Source organism: Trematomus bernacchii, unplaced genomic scaffold (genome assembly GCF_902827165.1).
Source record: "Trematomus bernacchii unplaced genomic scaffold, fTreBer1.1, whole genome shotgun sequence".
NCBI lineage: Eukaryota > Metazoa > Chordata > Actinopteri > Perciformes > Nototheniidae > Trematomus > Trematomus bernacchii.
The window spans coordinates 944,626-960,812 of NW_022987313.1; the positions used below are offsets into that span (position 1 = coordinate 944,626).

Below are 16,187 nucleotides of genomic sequence, written 5' to 3' on the forward strand. Positions count from 1 at the left end.
GCCTAATCTGTGCTGTGCTCCTGAGCTATGCAGCCTCCTTGTTTACCCTGGCAGGAGAGCAGAGAGCCGGACGCCGGGCCACACTACGCTGCTCCTAGCCGCCATTCCTCCAGCTCTGTTTGCCTTGGGTCCCTGCAGGCCCTCGGGGGCAGCAGGCCTTCAAAGAGCCCCAGTGTAATCTGTAATGAAATCTGCCCGTGTGCTCGCAGGCGTCAGTGAGGGCAAATTATACAATTACACAATTAGACCCCCAACCCCCACCTCTCCTCCTCCTCCTACTTTTCCCTGGATCGGTGTCTGAGCGCTGAAGGGACCTTGTGCCGTGGCGATCCGCTCCGCAGTGTGTCCCGCTCCAGCTAATTGCTGCTGCACTGGAGTTGGGCTGATAGAAAGCCAAAGACACGCTCCTCCGACCCGAAACACAGAACCAGGAGTCAGAGGGAGAGTGATAGAGAGCTGCAGGGGTCGTGTGTGTGATCACTTGTAACTGCAAAGCTTAGTCCAAAAACAAAGACAATGAACTCTATTGTGTTAACAAAACTCTAAGTGCTCACAGCTTATTCCCTGTAATGTCCCCTCAAGTTGTTATTTCAATAATACAAAGTGTTTAGAATCAGCATCTGGATCTGCATTAGTGTACACAAAGTGATAGACAATAACAGGATGAATATGCCAGATTGTAATGCAATAGTTAAAAAAAAACTGAAATCCCTATCTTGCAAGAAGAAAACACTTTAGAAATATTTCATGATCCCCACCAAAGAGTAGCAATCTCTGGTTTGGCCAGTGGCCTAGCTTCTCATCAAATTCCATTTCAATGTGTTACAATTTTGAGATAACCTGCTCAAAAAACAGACAAAGAAACTGGAAATGTCACCTTCTTGCAAGCAGGTACAGTATGTCAAAAATAATTATGGTATCTTCTTTAACTTTGAAGAGAACGTTGGTAAAGCATAAACATATCATTGATGAGGCTCACAATACTGGTAGATGTCATTTCATACTTTTTCCTCCTGTGACATATGTATTGGATGTAGGGATGGGTATCGTTAAGGTTTTAACGGTACTACTACTTTTATCGATACCGCTTATCGGTCCGGTCTTTTAACGGTACTCTTATCGGTTCTTTTGGAGAGAAAAATGAGGTAAACTAACTATATGTTGTATGTCAGGGACTACGGATGGAAATTAGCTCAAAGCTAAAATCCGGCATATTTACACTTGAAGCATTATTTGTCTAAAGTGTTCATTAATGTGCATTGTCCCTATTCAAATAAACGATTAAATGAAAATTAACAAATTGTGAACAAAACTAACATTGCTTTTTATTTAAATGAAATACATAATATTTCACATCAACAGAAACAACAACGTTTTAACAAATCATATTAAATAATCTGATGACAGAACTGTGAACAGAATAGCTGAAACTTTAACAAACTAAATAACTCAGTTCCCTCTAATCATTAACCCATGTTTGAATCATTGAGTTAGCTCCGTGTGTTGCTGCTAGCATAGATAATATACCTGACGTGGAAACGTTACTCGTGGATGGGGCTACAGAGCTACTAGAGAGACAGTCGAACCCGGTGCATTTCTCCGTCTGAACGTGGTGCACTTTTGCAAGATGTTTAGACAAATTGCTCGTGTTACCGCCCTGACATTCTAAACTCTTATTGCACTTTAGGCAACGAGCGAGACGGGTAAAGTTTAACCACACCTCGGAGCGCGTTCTCTCCGCCATCTCCTCCGTGTGTGTGTGTTGCTGCATGTAGCAGCTGCGTGTGTGTAAACTGCCCCGCCCCCTCGCACACAGGCGGGGGAGAGAGATCTCTCGTCTGGATTGGAGAGATCGAAAATACTAAAAATGACGCATTTTGCAGTCTTTTTGCGTATTAGAAACGGAGTTGGCGACACTAAAACTGCAATATAATGTTTGTGTAGCAATAATACACATGACATATTTTTTAGATGTCTCCAGTACCGATAAAAAGACCGATAACGTCGGAGCTTAACGGTACCACGGTCTTTAATAATTCAGCCCCGGGGCCCGTTTAATACCGGGGCTCGGTACCCATCCCTAATTGGATGTGTGTGAAAGTGTGTCTGTTGGTGTGTGATCACTTGTAACTGCAAAGCTTAGTCCAAAAACAAAGACAATGAACTCTATTCTGTTAACAAAAACTCTAAGTGCTCACAGCTTATCCCCTGTAATGTCAAAATCCTCAAGTTGTTATTTCAATAATACAAAGTGTTTAGAATCAGCATCTGGATCTGCATTAGAGTATACAAAGTGATAGACAATAACAGGATGAATATGCCAGATTGCAATGCAATAGTTTATCCCTATCTTGCAAGAAGAAAACACTTTAGAAATGTTTCAGTATCCCCTCCAAAGAGTAGCAATCTCTGGTTTGGCCAGTGGCATTAGCTTCTCATCAAATTCCATTTCAATGTGTTACAATTTTGAGATAACCTGCTTAAAAAAACAAAAACAAACAAAGAAACTGAAAATGTCACCTTCTTGCCAGCAGGTATGTAAAAATAATTATGGCATAAAGATTGATAGTCAGATCCTTTTTATCTCAGATCCACTAAAACTACCAAAATATCATTGATGAGGCTCACAATTCTGGTAGATGTAATTGAATACTTTTTCCTCCTGTGACATATGTATTGGATGTGTGTGTAAGTGTGTCTGTTGGTGTGTGATCACTTGTAACTGCAAAGCTTAAGGTGGGGTAGGTAATTTTGGAGAAACCAGCTCGAGTGCGCTAGAATTTGAAAATACACAACCGGAAAAAATCTGCCACTTCCTTACAGAGCCCCTCCTCCAACACACACGAACGCGCACATGACCAATGAGGGCACGAGATAAGTTTGTGCACAGATGGAAGGCTGACAGGCAGGTAGGCCATCCAGTTATTTTAGCCGGGCCGGCTCAGATGATTGGTCGTGCTTTTTACAGTACTACGGCTTCCACAGATGACATTTTCTTATGTATTTTTTGTCAAAGCACTTAAGATATTCATTGCTATCGGGATGTTAAGAGCATTCCATGGAATATAACAAAAAGTGTATCTCGAGCCGGTTTCTCAAACTTACCTACCCCACCTTTAGTCCAAAAACAAAGACAATGAACTCTATTCTGTTAACAAAAACTCTAAGTGCTCACAGCTTATCCCCTGTAATGTCAAAATCCTCAAGTTGTTATTTCAATAATACAAAGTGTTTAGAATCAGCATCTGGATCTGCATTAGAGTACACAAAGTGATAGAATAAAAACAGGATTGTAATGCAATAGTTTATCCCTATCTTGCAAGAATAAAACACTTTAGAAATATGTCATGATCCCCACCAAAGAGTAGCATTCTCTTGTTTGGCCAGTGGCCTAGCTTCTCATCAAATTCCATTTAAATGTGTTACAATTTTGAGATAACCTGCTAAAAAAAACAAAAAACCAGACAAAGCAACTGGAAATGTCACCTTCTTGCCAGCAGTAATGTAAAATAAATATGGTATCTCCTTTAACTTTGAAGAGAAAGTAAATCATACAGATTCATAGTTGCAGTCAGATTCTTTTGAGCTAAAACTATCAAAATATCATTGATGAGGCTCACAATACTGGTAGATGTAATTTAATACTTTTACCCCGGGTGACATATGTATTGAATGTGTGTGTAAGTGTGTGTGTTAGCGTGTGAGAAGGTGTAAACTAAACAGCACACAGTCGTGTATTTTTAGGCTCCCGGAGAGTTCCTTCTCCTCAGTTAACTTCGCAGCTGGACATGACACTGTAACTGCTGAGAGAAGAAGTTACGCTAAAGCACTTTCCACTACGATGATTACATACCCATGCAGGGCAGGGTTATCTTCTGACCCCGTCCCTGTAGGGTTTGAGAGGGTATGGTCTCCCCCCCCGTCCCCACAGAGGAGATCCCACTCCCCCTCTGCTGAGGAAATACCAGCCTGCCAATTAGACACGGGATGGGATTCCTGTGTGGCTGAGCGCACAGAGCAGGTCTTTACAGCAAATCAAAAACGCATTTTAATTCAAATACAACTTATTTGTGTTGAAGGAAAAGGCTGCATTTGCACTGTGTTGTATTGCAACGTTCCTGAATAAGTGTCCTAATGTCAAAACACAATCAGTTTTAGATGCCCTAAAGACAAAAAGATGAACATCAGTGAATTCCAGCTTTGTTTTAAATGATATCAAATAGCTTTTTCCTTGCAGAAGGATAAAACTAAATAGTGGATAGTGGTGGTCTAATGGATAGTGAGGTGGGCTGAAGATCGGAAGATCGGAAGGTTGTGAGTTCAAATCCCGCCAGGAACAACACCACTAGTGTGCCCTTGATTAAGGCACTTAGCCCTCAGTTACTCCAGGGAGAATGTCCCTGTTGGTCATTGTAAGTCGCTTTGGATAAAAGCGTCAGCTAAATGAAATTAAATAAAAATTGAAAAGAAGAGCAGCAGTGACAGCATTAGCTCTAAACAGAGAAAAAACACTTTTAGCACAACTATATTGCCAAAAAAGACAAAGACTACTTCACAGCATGTGCATGTGATCCAGCGCAGTAACACAGCAGTTAGCACTTAGCACTTAAGGATCAGCGAATAAACAAATCTTGTGTGTTTTTCGGGATGAATCCATAACAAAGTAATGACTCCAAACAGGAAAAGTCCTCATGACGGTGTTTTCAGGCCCAGCTGAGTTCAGGAGCAGCAGCAGGAGGAGGGGGAGGAGGACCACACATCAGGAGAGAGACTGTTTAAAAACTCAGTGTGTTTGTGTTTGCCTGAGAGTGTGTGTGTGGCTGATTACCATGCCAAGAAAACAATGTGTTCAGACTCCTTGGAGGGTTGTCCCACGCTGTGCAGAGTGTCGCTCCAAATACGCCGAGACAGCAGACAGAGAGAGAGAGAGAAGTAATGAAATCTTACAGATATTTCCCTTTTAAGGTGGAGGCAGTGTGTGTGAGCGTTGCACGTTGAAAGCGTTTGCCCTAGCGAGCTGGGGAGTCTCTAACTCAAGCAGGGAGCGTGCTCAGCCGCTTCATTACAGTTTGTAAACACACACAGTTTACCGTCAGTTCAATAGTGTAGTAACGTTCTGTTTGTTTGCTCTCTAAGAAGATACGTCTGTGTCTTTCATCGCTGAATATCTCTTTCTCCTGGTCTGGTTGTAATTACTCTGTGAAGAGGACGCCAACGTTTGATGGCAGCTGCCAAAGAAGTGTGTGTCAGAAATATATCAGAACACCCAAAGCAATATTATAAACAGACACACACTGGTATCAAACGAGAAGCTAATCCTTATTTTTCATGCGTTCTTTTAAGAATTTGCAGCAACAATTGTCAAATTCTGCAGATACATACATGCAGTCTTTTCTGTCTTCACTTCGCTTAGGAAAATATTGTGATTTCTGTTTAAATCATCACCAATGTTGCAAAGTTACGTGAAATGTATATCTTAGTTTGGATAAAAGAAACTGCTGAAGTGGCTAAATGACATGAAGTATAATTCAACGTTTTGGTAACTGCCAATGTGGCAAAGTTATGTAAAAGACTGTTCTATGTTTGGATTTGAAATAACTGCCAAAGTGTGCAAAGTAACATGAAGGATAAGTCAAATTTTGGGTAAAAATAACAACGGAAGAGGTTAAGTTAAAAAAAAGTCCTTGTTTGGGTTCAAATAACCACATAAGTTGCAGACACTCTCTCTTTGCTTTCTATTTTACAGGTATTTCAGAAACACCAATTACCATGCCTTTTCTTCCCTTAGTATAGCAACACACAGTGTATGAGAATATCCTGCTGTTCTTCAAAGTCCATCCACACTGGTGTTTTATTCTAAAGGTGACACCTCTCTGATCGACATCTCACCTGAGTTGAGCTGATGAGATAAATGTGTTGCTGGAGGGTGAGAATTACATTTTAACTCTCGTTTGACCCGAAGTCTGATAACACACAGACTCAGAAGAGCACACACAAACACACACAGAAGCGCAGACATTGAGATGGTAATTAGCTCCTCTCTCTGCTCCTGCATTCAGAAAAGTAAAAGAGACATCTGATGACCGGTCAGCCACCTCCCCAGCCTTTGTCCACACAGACCAATAAAGAGAGTGAGTGAGCCACGCCTCAGTGCCCTCACCCCCCCCTCACCCACACCTCGGCAACAATAGGCCTCTCTGACTCGCTACACTCTCTTTGTCCGCCTCCTTCTCAATACAACTCAATAAATCGCCCTGACAGGTTTCCAAACTCTCAGGATCGGGCGATTCAAATGAACTCTTGCATTGTTATCGGGGGAAGACGATCATAAGCTTTGTTTGGTCCTCCTGACGCTTCACGCACCCGTTTAGTGTCCTTTCAGCGTCCGTCAAACTGTGTTTTACACCGTTTGCGCATCTTGAACTTTACTGTTTTTCTTCAGAGAATAGAGCTTGACATTGGGGGAAAGTGGGTGCAGGTACTGTGTGTTGTTTATTAGAGCGGTGAGGGAAGACCTCTATAGGAAACCACAACCTCACATCTGTTCTGGTGAAGTGCATAACTCAACCAAGATGGACCAATTTGAAGACAGCAAGTTGTACCGTCTGTCCCATCTTTCAGCAATTACAAAAACATGTAACTATGAATTCCTGGAGGGTCTTTCCAAAAATTGCTATGATCTAAGAATATTTCAGAAAGTGGAAAACTGGGGGCTGATCTTTGAGAATAAGAAAGTGGTAAGTCTCTGCAAAGCAAGTCGGATTTAAGTCACAGAAAGTACTTTTTAAGTCTCAGTTTTTAACTTGGAACTATCAAATAACTATATTCATTGAATGGACTTGTTCCCAGCTGCCAAACAATTGCAACATTTTGGAGGGGATACTTGTATATTGTCTCATTGAAATAGTCAGGATTTAGACTGAATTGCAGTTTTCTTATAAAGACTTCAGAATAAACTAGGGGGACATGACTCAAGGTTTGTATGAAATCATTCAATAATGTGATGATTGATGATTTTTCTTCTATGAAACAACTTTTCTCTGTTTCAATAACTTTAATAACCCCCTTAAAATAACCCAAACCCTTAACAAGAGTCATAGGACGATACAATTCAACAACTTAAAAAAAAGTAGACACAGGCACAAAAAAATACTTGAGAATTAAATTGATGCTTCACTTGGACATGTGTTGTTTTACATAAAATGTGTCACCAATGATCAGAGAGTTATATCAAATGATTTCAGGGGAAATGTCAGGACTTAATAAAACTATCAATTTAATTATGTGTTATATTAGGATAGACGTTTTTTTCCATGACTGACGGAACAACCTGTTTTGTGTTTCTCAGCAGAAGCTCCATATTGGAGCCGGCCTGACCGGATGGACAAGAAGCTGCTGGCTGTTCCCGCCGCCAACACAGTAAAGTTTCGCTGTGCCGCGTCAGGAAACCCGCAGCCCACCATCCACTGGCTGAAGAACGGGAAAGAGTTCAAGGGAGAGCAGAGGATGGGAGGCATCAAGGTGAGAGACCTTCAAACATGTTAACACTTAAAGGTTAGAAGATCAGGGCTGTGATATAGAGACTCAAATTGAGGCTCCAAAAAAAATCTGTTGGCAGAAGGTGATGCTCTGCCCGTCTTGAGCAACCATCAATGCCTTTAAGCAAAGCATCTTAATCCCCTGCTCGTCCAGTGGAGCTGCTGTGTGTCTATCAGTAGATCAGTGAGAGTGTTGCAATGCTCCCTGGCCTGAATTGCTATAACTGGAGAAGTGTGAAGCAAAGTGCTGAAAGAGCCCTCATGCTCTGAAATCTTCTCACGGAGAATAAAGGTCAGTGAACGCACCGTGGGGATGGACGCCCCCAGCAGGACTCAGGAAGCTCTTAGCCCTGGCTAAACTGAGCTAAATAAATTGAAGGGGTCAAACTGCTGTGCTGGAAACAGAGAGGTACAGAGATGCGTGTTCGCGTGATAGCTGGATGTTGACAGTAATGCAGTGCAGCAAACAGCTGTTGTACTCAGTTTTGTCATCGGATTCACTCTAAACACTGGGCTCTCATGTGGAATGGCACTGCTTAAAGTAACAGGGCTTGGTTTACTTTTGTGTTCGTTTAATGGCCCTGAGCTGCGGGATTAAAAGACAAATTTAGTGCGGTAAGAACATCGGAATTCAAACAGTCAAAACGTGTGTTTTGGTTCAAAATAAACTCAAACATAATGATGTATAAGTTCAAAAATGATGCCCGGAGATGTAAAACCTTCCAGGGTCATGTGTTTTTTTCTGCCTTCTATCTATTCCTTGCATGATCTTAATTAAATATTGATGAGGGGAGAGAAATACCCGTAAATATGCTGCCGTCAGAACTTATTTGTACACACTTTTAGTGCAAACATTGGTCTGTTTGCATTCAAAACATGTTTGCACTGTTGAGTCAGGTAAAGCTTTATAAAGACAATAAGCAGCAAGTAGTGAGTTTTTATCCTCTGATATGGAAACTACATCTTCTTACTCCAGCAGAGCAAAGAGTGTGTGTCAGGCTGGTTGTTAGGGTGGTGAGATACGCTTTCTCCCCAGTGGAGGTTTGGCATTTAAAGAGTTAAATGTAATGAGATCCTGCAGCTATTAACAGTTTACAGAGATCTCCAACATCTGCTCCCAGCAGACCAACAGCAGTTGTCTCCCTCCCTCTGTCCCCACTCTCACACACACACATACACACACAAACGTACACACAGATTCACACACACACACCTGTCACCAGCCCTCAGGACTCTGGAGTGGCTCCTTGACAGTAACTTTTAGCATGTGAAGTATGCGTGAATTTGCTGATGATAAAGTTTGTAGCTGCATTGTTAGCATTGGATTAATCCCAGACTGACCAATCAGAGCACTTTATTCAATCTGTTCACCAAATCACTGACTTTAATCCTAAAGAGGTCTTTTTAGCATGGAAAATGACTCACCAATGACACATTAAAGGACATGATAAAGATGTAACTGATGCAGTATTAAGATATTTTAATGTCAGCATATTCAGCATAATGTCTCAAGAGTGCTTGTTTATTTCTCTCTGCAGCAGTAGCTATTTCATACACGCATGCTATCCTATGGGACGTTACATGTATAATTAGCGAGCGATATGTATAGCTGACTATCCACGGTAAGCCTTTACAGCGTACGTGAGGTCCAGTTGGCCTTGTAACGGTGTTGTCAGTGTGAGCTGTGACACTAAGTTGTCACCAAGCCGCCGAAACAAATTCCTGTACATTTTCCGCTCTGTATAGCTCAGCGTGTCGAGCCTGGCACCGACTGTACTGTGGGTTTAGTTCCCACTGTGGCCACCCATGCTGAAAGTGATGGCACTCTAATGGTGCCGTGAAGTATTTTGGTGTCCAACTTATTGGGACATTATATATTTGTTTCTGTATGTCAGCTTGGTGGTCAAATCGATTCGGAGAGATCTTTGTGACTGCTGCTATGTAAATATGTTTTAATTTCATTATCATTTGCTTTTCTGCACACAATCAGACTCTCAACTAAAATGTTTTTGCCTTGTTGCTCTTCTTGCAGAAACACATGGTCCCCCTAAATTAACTTGTCTTATTTTTGGTATGGATAAGGGTCAAAGGGTCAGTTTTTCCTAAATCACCAAATAATAAACGTTCTTTAAATACCTACCTTAATTTGCGGACATGCAAAACTGGGACTTTTAATTAACTTTCAGTACATTTTGCTCTTTTTATAACTTGCATACTTAATGCTTCTAAGCGCCTTAACTTTACTTAACATTGCTGTAGCTTCGGACATCCTTATGCAATGTTTAAGTCATACGATTTTAGCTTAAAGCTTAATCTTACATTCTCGTTTTTTAGATATATGTGTTGTAATAACTACAAATCACTGTATTAGGCAAGGCAAGGCAAGTTTATTTATATAGCACCTTTCAACACAAGGTAATTCAAAGTGCTTAGCGTGTGTTTCTTTAACAAATTCCTGCACATGCATCATGTCTCCCATTGATGAAGATGTAAGACTGGAGGTGGCAGTTATTGAGACATTCCTTCTGTGTATTTATCGAGATGTTATCACACGCCCACCCCCCCCCCCCCCTCCTGTCCTGGAGCTGTTTTAAAATCCAGTTATCCATACACCATGTGGCCGCTGTTGGCCTTGAGGGAGGTGAGCGGAGGTCACCCTCTATAGAATCAGGGTGCTGGGTGACAGACAAGCCCCTGACATGGCCTGGCTTCAGAGGGGTCAGGGGTAACGGCTTCACCCACCCCGACGTCTCAACCTCTGCTAGCTCAAGCTCCACCATCCTGCAGGAAATGAGTCCAGAACAATGGAAGTGAAGGAAATGTTGGCAATGGTGCTCAATCATTTAAAAAGTATATCTTAAAAACTCATCAGTAAATGCACAGGCTGAAAATCAAGTCACATTATCTCACATTAGGTTGAGTGATGTGCCTAAGACCATTACATTGTCACCTCATTTTTAACATGGTTATGATTTAGATCCTGTTGTGAGTGTTCGTGCACTGCCTTTCCCAGAGAGCACCTGTCAGTCACACTGTGCACTGTGTGGCGTCTTGATTATTTATTCCTTAAGCGTTTCTGTAGATGACCCTCTTCTGTCTTTGTCCTTAAAGACAAAACGGCTGCTGCTCAAATGTCCTGCCATCTGGGATTATTTCTGACATTATTCGAAAGACTCATAGTGCTGTGGAAGCTGCAGGAAACATAGATTGCATTTTTTGTTCACTACAGTAGATGCTTTCTTTTTTCAGACAACCCTGACAAGAAACTCCAACTCATGGTTGGTCACTTTAGGCGAAAAGATACCTAAAGATCAGTTTGTATTAAGTATTCAAACACGGCTGCAGATTGAATCGTCATTGTGTTAGACAGAAAGCGATCTGTTGTCAGAGAACACATTTTCTGCGGTGCATTCAGTGTCGCCGTGTCCCTGCCCTCATCACCCCTCCTCACATCTTCCTGTGATGAGTTCATCTTGCAGGGCTGGAGGAAGAAGGGGGACCTCCAGAGTCCTGACAGCCTGACAATGGCCTTCTAAAGACTCTATTCCTCCAACAGGGTCCTCAAGGTGAAGCTGTCTTCCTCTGGCAGCCGTATGGAAATGACAAGATCATTTTTTATTTGACAGGCATGGTTCATTTCTGAATGAAGCGGACCGTGTCAGATTTTTTAAAGATTGGTGATGGGATGATTTGTCAGGCGTCCCTCAGGGCTGGGACAGTGTGTGTGGCTTTAACGTGACTCACTAACTGATCCATGCTGCATCAGAAGTGAGTCCTCTCCACTCAGCACAGTGTGTCGTTGACTCTGAGTGCCTTCAGATCAGTGTGAGGGAAAGTTACTTACTGAGCGGACCATTAGGGTCCATTACCCACCTTCTTTCTGGAGTGCCTGAAAGTGGCCTTTCTGAGGATTCACTGTGTTCCTCTTTGTTCCTTGAATACATCACTTTCAACAAGGGGTTTAGTCTCATTTACAGGGCTAAACAATTTGTGAAATAGGATATACAGTATATCTATAGTCTCACCAGATCCAATTACTGTAGAAAATGCTTTATATTGAGCAGTATTTTCTTTGTGTAAAGGACTTTTTAAGGACTTTTCAATGACAGGTTCACCTGCTTTAACTCAAAGGAAAGTATTATGTAAGGCATATGGAACCTAAAGTTGTCCAAGAACAAACCACCTTTAACCATGACCTCTCCTTGATTCAGCCTTTTTCTTAAATGTATATATTTTTGTAATATTGTATTATAATATTTATGTCATCTATATATACTGTTATTTTTTTCAGCTTCCCAGCGAAAACATTTCAGTGACTTGTATAATCGTGGGAAAAATGCTTGTAGTTTTGAAAGAGATTAACAGCAAAGTGTATAGTACATAGTTGTATAAATATAACTCCTACAAGTTTGAATCAGACAAATCCTCAGATTATCCAGCTTTACACTAGCTGTACACTAATGTCTTCTGAGTATATTTTTTCCCATCAGCACGCTAAAGGTTGTTAAGACATTCACTTCTATCTTACATGCGCTTTGTAAGTCTATTGAAATGCAACACGGAGAACCAAACGGTACGTTTGTTGAAACTAAATGACACGGTTAATAGGATGTGCGGCTCATTGGTAAAATTGGAAATTAAATTCCATCAGGGCGATGTGCCGGAGCTTTGTGCTTCTTCCCCAGACAACTGTGGTGCTCCAAGCCTCCTCCGTTATAGAGGGGCAGGGCCTAGAAGTCAAAGTTCACCTCTCTATTGAGCCATCAGATGGGAGGTGGGGAGAGGGGCGTGTCTCCAGCCCATTGAACAGGCCTCAGTCTTTGACAGCCAAAGCCAATGCTGTTGTATGCTGCCACATATGCTGCAAGGGATTTTATTGTGTTCATGCTAAACTGCGGCGGCACAAAGCGGGACAAAAGTTGACAATGTAATTATTGTGTATCTTCTAACCCAGCGCTTAAATGATTTTTCAAACCCCATCTTGACAGGTTTCCAAGGCAGGCCTCTTTAACTGGCTTCACACTGTTACTTTTTAAGACTTTAAGCACTTTAAATCCTTGTTTTACCGTGCCAGGTTTTAACACAGCCTTGATTGTGAGTCTCTGTAGGCCGCGTAGGAATTGCTACACTTTGCAAGATTATTTTTGGACTCTTTTTTAAATTCTATCACTTCCATCGTCATTCACCTTTCTCCCCTGTCGTTTTACCCAAATACACTAGAGTTATCAAAAGACAGATTATCTTGTTTATTTGGTTTTCTCCTGCACACTCCACATTTTACGGTCTTCTCATCTTTGTTGATGCAATGCCAGGTAGAGCCAACCCCAGTCAATAGACCCACAAACTTTACAAAGCGTTAATAGCCAGCCCCTAGGGTCTCTTCTATCTATTTCCTCTTTCTCCGTAGGTCAAATTAGACGGTAGCGCAGATCCGGGCCGCTGCTCCGCTCTGACACAGTCATCAATTCTGGTAACTGGTTCTGACAGGGCTATTTTGCGAGGTGAAGACGGAGGGTTTGGACTATAAAGAGAGCAGAGCTTCCTGTGTTTTCCCAGACAACTGCTACGCTGCAAAAAATAAAATGTCTGCATGCTTATGAACCGTTTAAGCTGGCAGTCGAGTCGTGAATTCTTTTTATGATTTAACATAAATGAAAGAATCTGCCAATAGGGTGAGCTAACTTCTCTGGCAGCTTCTGTAAGGCAAGAGCAAATCTTAAAAGAAGCGGATACATGCATTTGTCTCAAGATATATCATGCATCATAAATCAATGCAAATCCAAATCTGCTCCTTGTTCCTTTCTCCTCTGGGCAAATACTTTTTGCAGTATGAAACTCCCCTGTCCATTCCCATGGCTTGTGCCCTTCTGTAGGTTCACAGCCAAAGCCCTAAAACCTTTAAAGCCTTGTATGACTCTAACGTAAGCTCCTTAATAATTTAATTCTGTTTGGAATCTGGCATGATTGGATGGGATGGGATTATCACGTTCGGGGACTAATGCTGCAGGTTCAACAGGGGTTAGCCAATGTAACATGGTCATTAAAGCAAGTGGATTGGACATGTCACTCAAAGTTAATAACTACTACACACATGTGATTCCATTTGGGTGAATGTGCAGTGGAGAAATACCTTTCTCTAGTGGTTATCAACACTTTGAGCAGCTGTAACAGTGGAGGCAGTAATAGTCCAAATTGGGGAAAAAACAGGACAATGAAACTTTGCTGAAAGTGGCCACTGTCCCCGTGTGTGACAGATATATAACATAATAATGGCTTATGATTACAACTTTTTATATAAAGTTGAGAGTTTTGTTGTTTTCTCTATTAGACCTTGCGTAGTCTTGCTTTAAGATAAGTTAACAACAAGTCTAAGACAAAAAGCATCAACAAATTACTTTTGGCTGGTTTGCAAATTGTAACAACTGTTAATATAAAAAAACAGCAATAAAGTGTGCCCGGATACATTTTGAAGGTCTGGTTTGGGGATTTTCCTGTTGCAGATTCTTTTAAAGTATGAAATACTCCTCTGCAGATTGTGTTAGAAATACATTGAGCTAAAACAGGCTGTGACATGAGTAGCAACAAAGAAGATGCATTTCCTGACAGCAACCATAGTCATAAGAAGTTTAATTTAAATCAGAATCTGCACAGTTAGTACAGCTGTCAGAAGAAGTTGGATAGGCCAGCACCTCAGAAGAAGTGAATGTACTTTCCCTTCTTTAAGTTGTCAGTGAATGATGTATTGTTATGATATGGAGGCCTAAATAAACCATAACTCTGATCACAGTCTCTCTCTGTTTCTGTTGGTGGTCTTGGCCTCTAAAGAGCATCGACTTCAGCTCGTATTTTACCACCTTCTTCCCTCCTCATACGTCGCCTCTTTTCTCGCCTCCCCCCCCCTCTCCTCGGGCTCAGCGACCGCAGCATAAGGCGTCACTCATCTGCTCATGAGAGCCGCCATTGACTTCAGTTTGACTCCCCGGCTCTGAGAGGGGTAGACGGGGTGGAGCCAGCCGCTCTCAAAAAACCATTTGCCAGCGTTGAGCGGGCTGCCTGCTCAACGTTACCATGCAACTGCAGAAAGCACACACAGGCATAATATTTACACTGTTACACTATTTTCCGCATGTGCCTCCAAGAGAGAGTTAAGGAGTGTGTACTGTAAGACAGAGGGAGAAAAAGAAGTAGGAGGGGGGGACGTAACCTACAAATATATACGTTCTGTGAATGGCTGGCCTCCTACCTAAATGCGTGGGGTTAAACGTTTGTGAAAACACTCTGCGTCGGCACATTTTCCTACGCAGGTGATGTTAAGTGTTCCACCCTGAAAAGCCTCTTTGTTGACATCACTCACTCCCGTCTTTAGTCATTCTGACCTCTTTCGGAGGAGTTCACTCCACGCTTGTCTCGCAGCAGTGAGCGTCTGCATGTTTCCACTCACGCCGTGGAGGTCGGCCCGTGGAGACTCTGCCAGCGATGCGTAGCAGGTTCTGTGTTCTCGCTGTGCTGTGCTGCTCACTCTCTGCCTCTGAGCAGCTTCTGAATCTGTCAAGTTATTATCTGTCTGTCTCTGCTGCCACACAGCCACACCTGCTTTCAATTACTACACAAAATGTACCCTTCGACTCTCCGGGAGAGGATTGCTCTTGACTGGCACAGTGGAACCAATTTTAGAGGTGCAGAAGAAGAAAAAAAAGGCTGCCTGCCATCACTGCAGGGAGAGATGAAATGATTTCAAGAGACTTTCTGAGCTGTTTTTCATCAACATAATCCCATATGAGCATTTCTTTTATATGAATTAGTTTAAATGAAATATTTGGGGCTTTGTGGCATTCTTTTTTAAGGCTCCTGTCCATCTTTGTTTTACAGCGTGTTGAGCAATCTGTCATCTTGAGAATTACTGAATAGATCCTCTCACATTTCTTCAGTGTAAAATTATTTCTTATCAAATCTGATCCCAAGTGGACTTTCCTCTCCACACTGAACCCTTTTGATCTCAGTTTTCTGTGGGCACACCGAGATGTTTCCCATCAAGACGTTGTCCATGTCAAAACATTTTTCGGCTCATCACGTCTATCCTGCGTCAACCAGTACACAATTATTACAGAGAGTTTAAGTTGTTATACTGGTTTTCTTTTGTGGAAAGAGTGCTCATTTGTTGTGAAAGAGTTGCTTCATCTTGTGAATTAGTGTACAGTATTTATCTGGATCTACTAAGTGTATCTTGGTTGCATAGTTCCTAATCTCCCAAACTGCTCCCGTGTTATTCTTGTTAAGGATTATAAATCCCAAAATGTATACTATGTATTCAATGTATATTTCTGACTTATTCTGTATATATTTTACAGTTCATTTTATATTACGTACTCCGGACACACTTAACTCACCCTGAGATTTATTGAAAAAAGAGCTCCGTGTCCTCACACATCAATTTGTGTCATGACAACAAATCCTGACATCTCCCCTCCCCCCCCCCAGCTGAGACACCAGCAGTGGAGTCTGGTGATGGAGAGCGCCGTGCCGTCAGACCGGGGAAACTACACCTGTGTGGTGCAGAACAAGTACGGCGCCATCACCCACACCTACCAACTGGATGTGCTCGGTAAACAACCCTCACTCATTTACTCTGCTTCTGTAAACAAGGAATAC

General features: G+C 42.0%; 1 protein-coding gene across 17 annotated transcripts in view; it reads left to right on the forward strand.

Moving 5' to 3' along the window:
• The window catches only part of fgfr3 (fibroblast growth factor receptor 3), a 69,553-nt gene that overhangs the window by 31,363 nt on the left and 22,003 nt on the right, over nt 1-16,187 (forward strand). For all 17 annotated transcript variants that reach the window (XM_034135963.1, XM_034136537.1, XM_034136055.1 and 14 more), the window contains exons 5-6: nt 7,349-7,521; nt 16,017-16,140. In XM_034135963.1, coding sequence (XP_033991854.1) covers nt 7,349-7,521; nt 16,017-16,140 — 297 coding nt within the window. The remainder of the gene's footprint in view (nt 1-7,348; nt 7,522-16,016; nt 16,141-16,187) is intronic.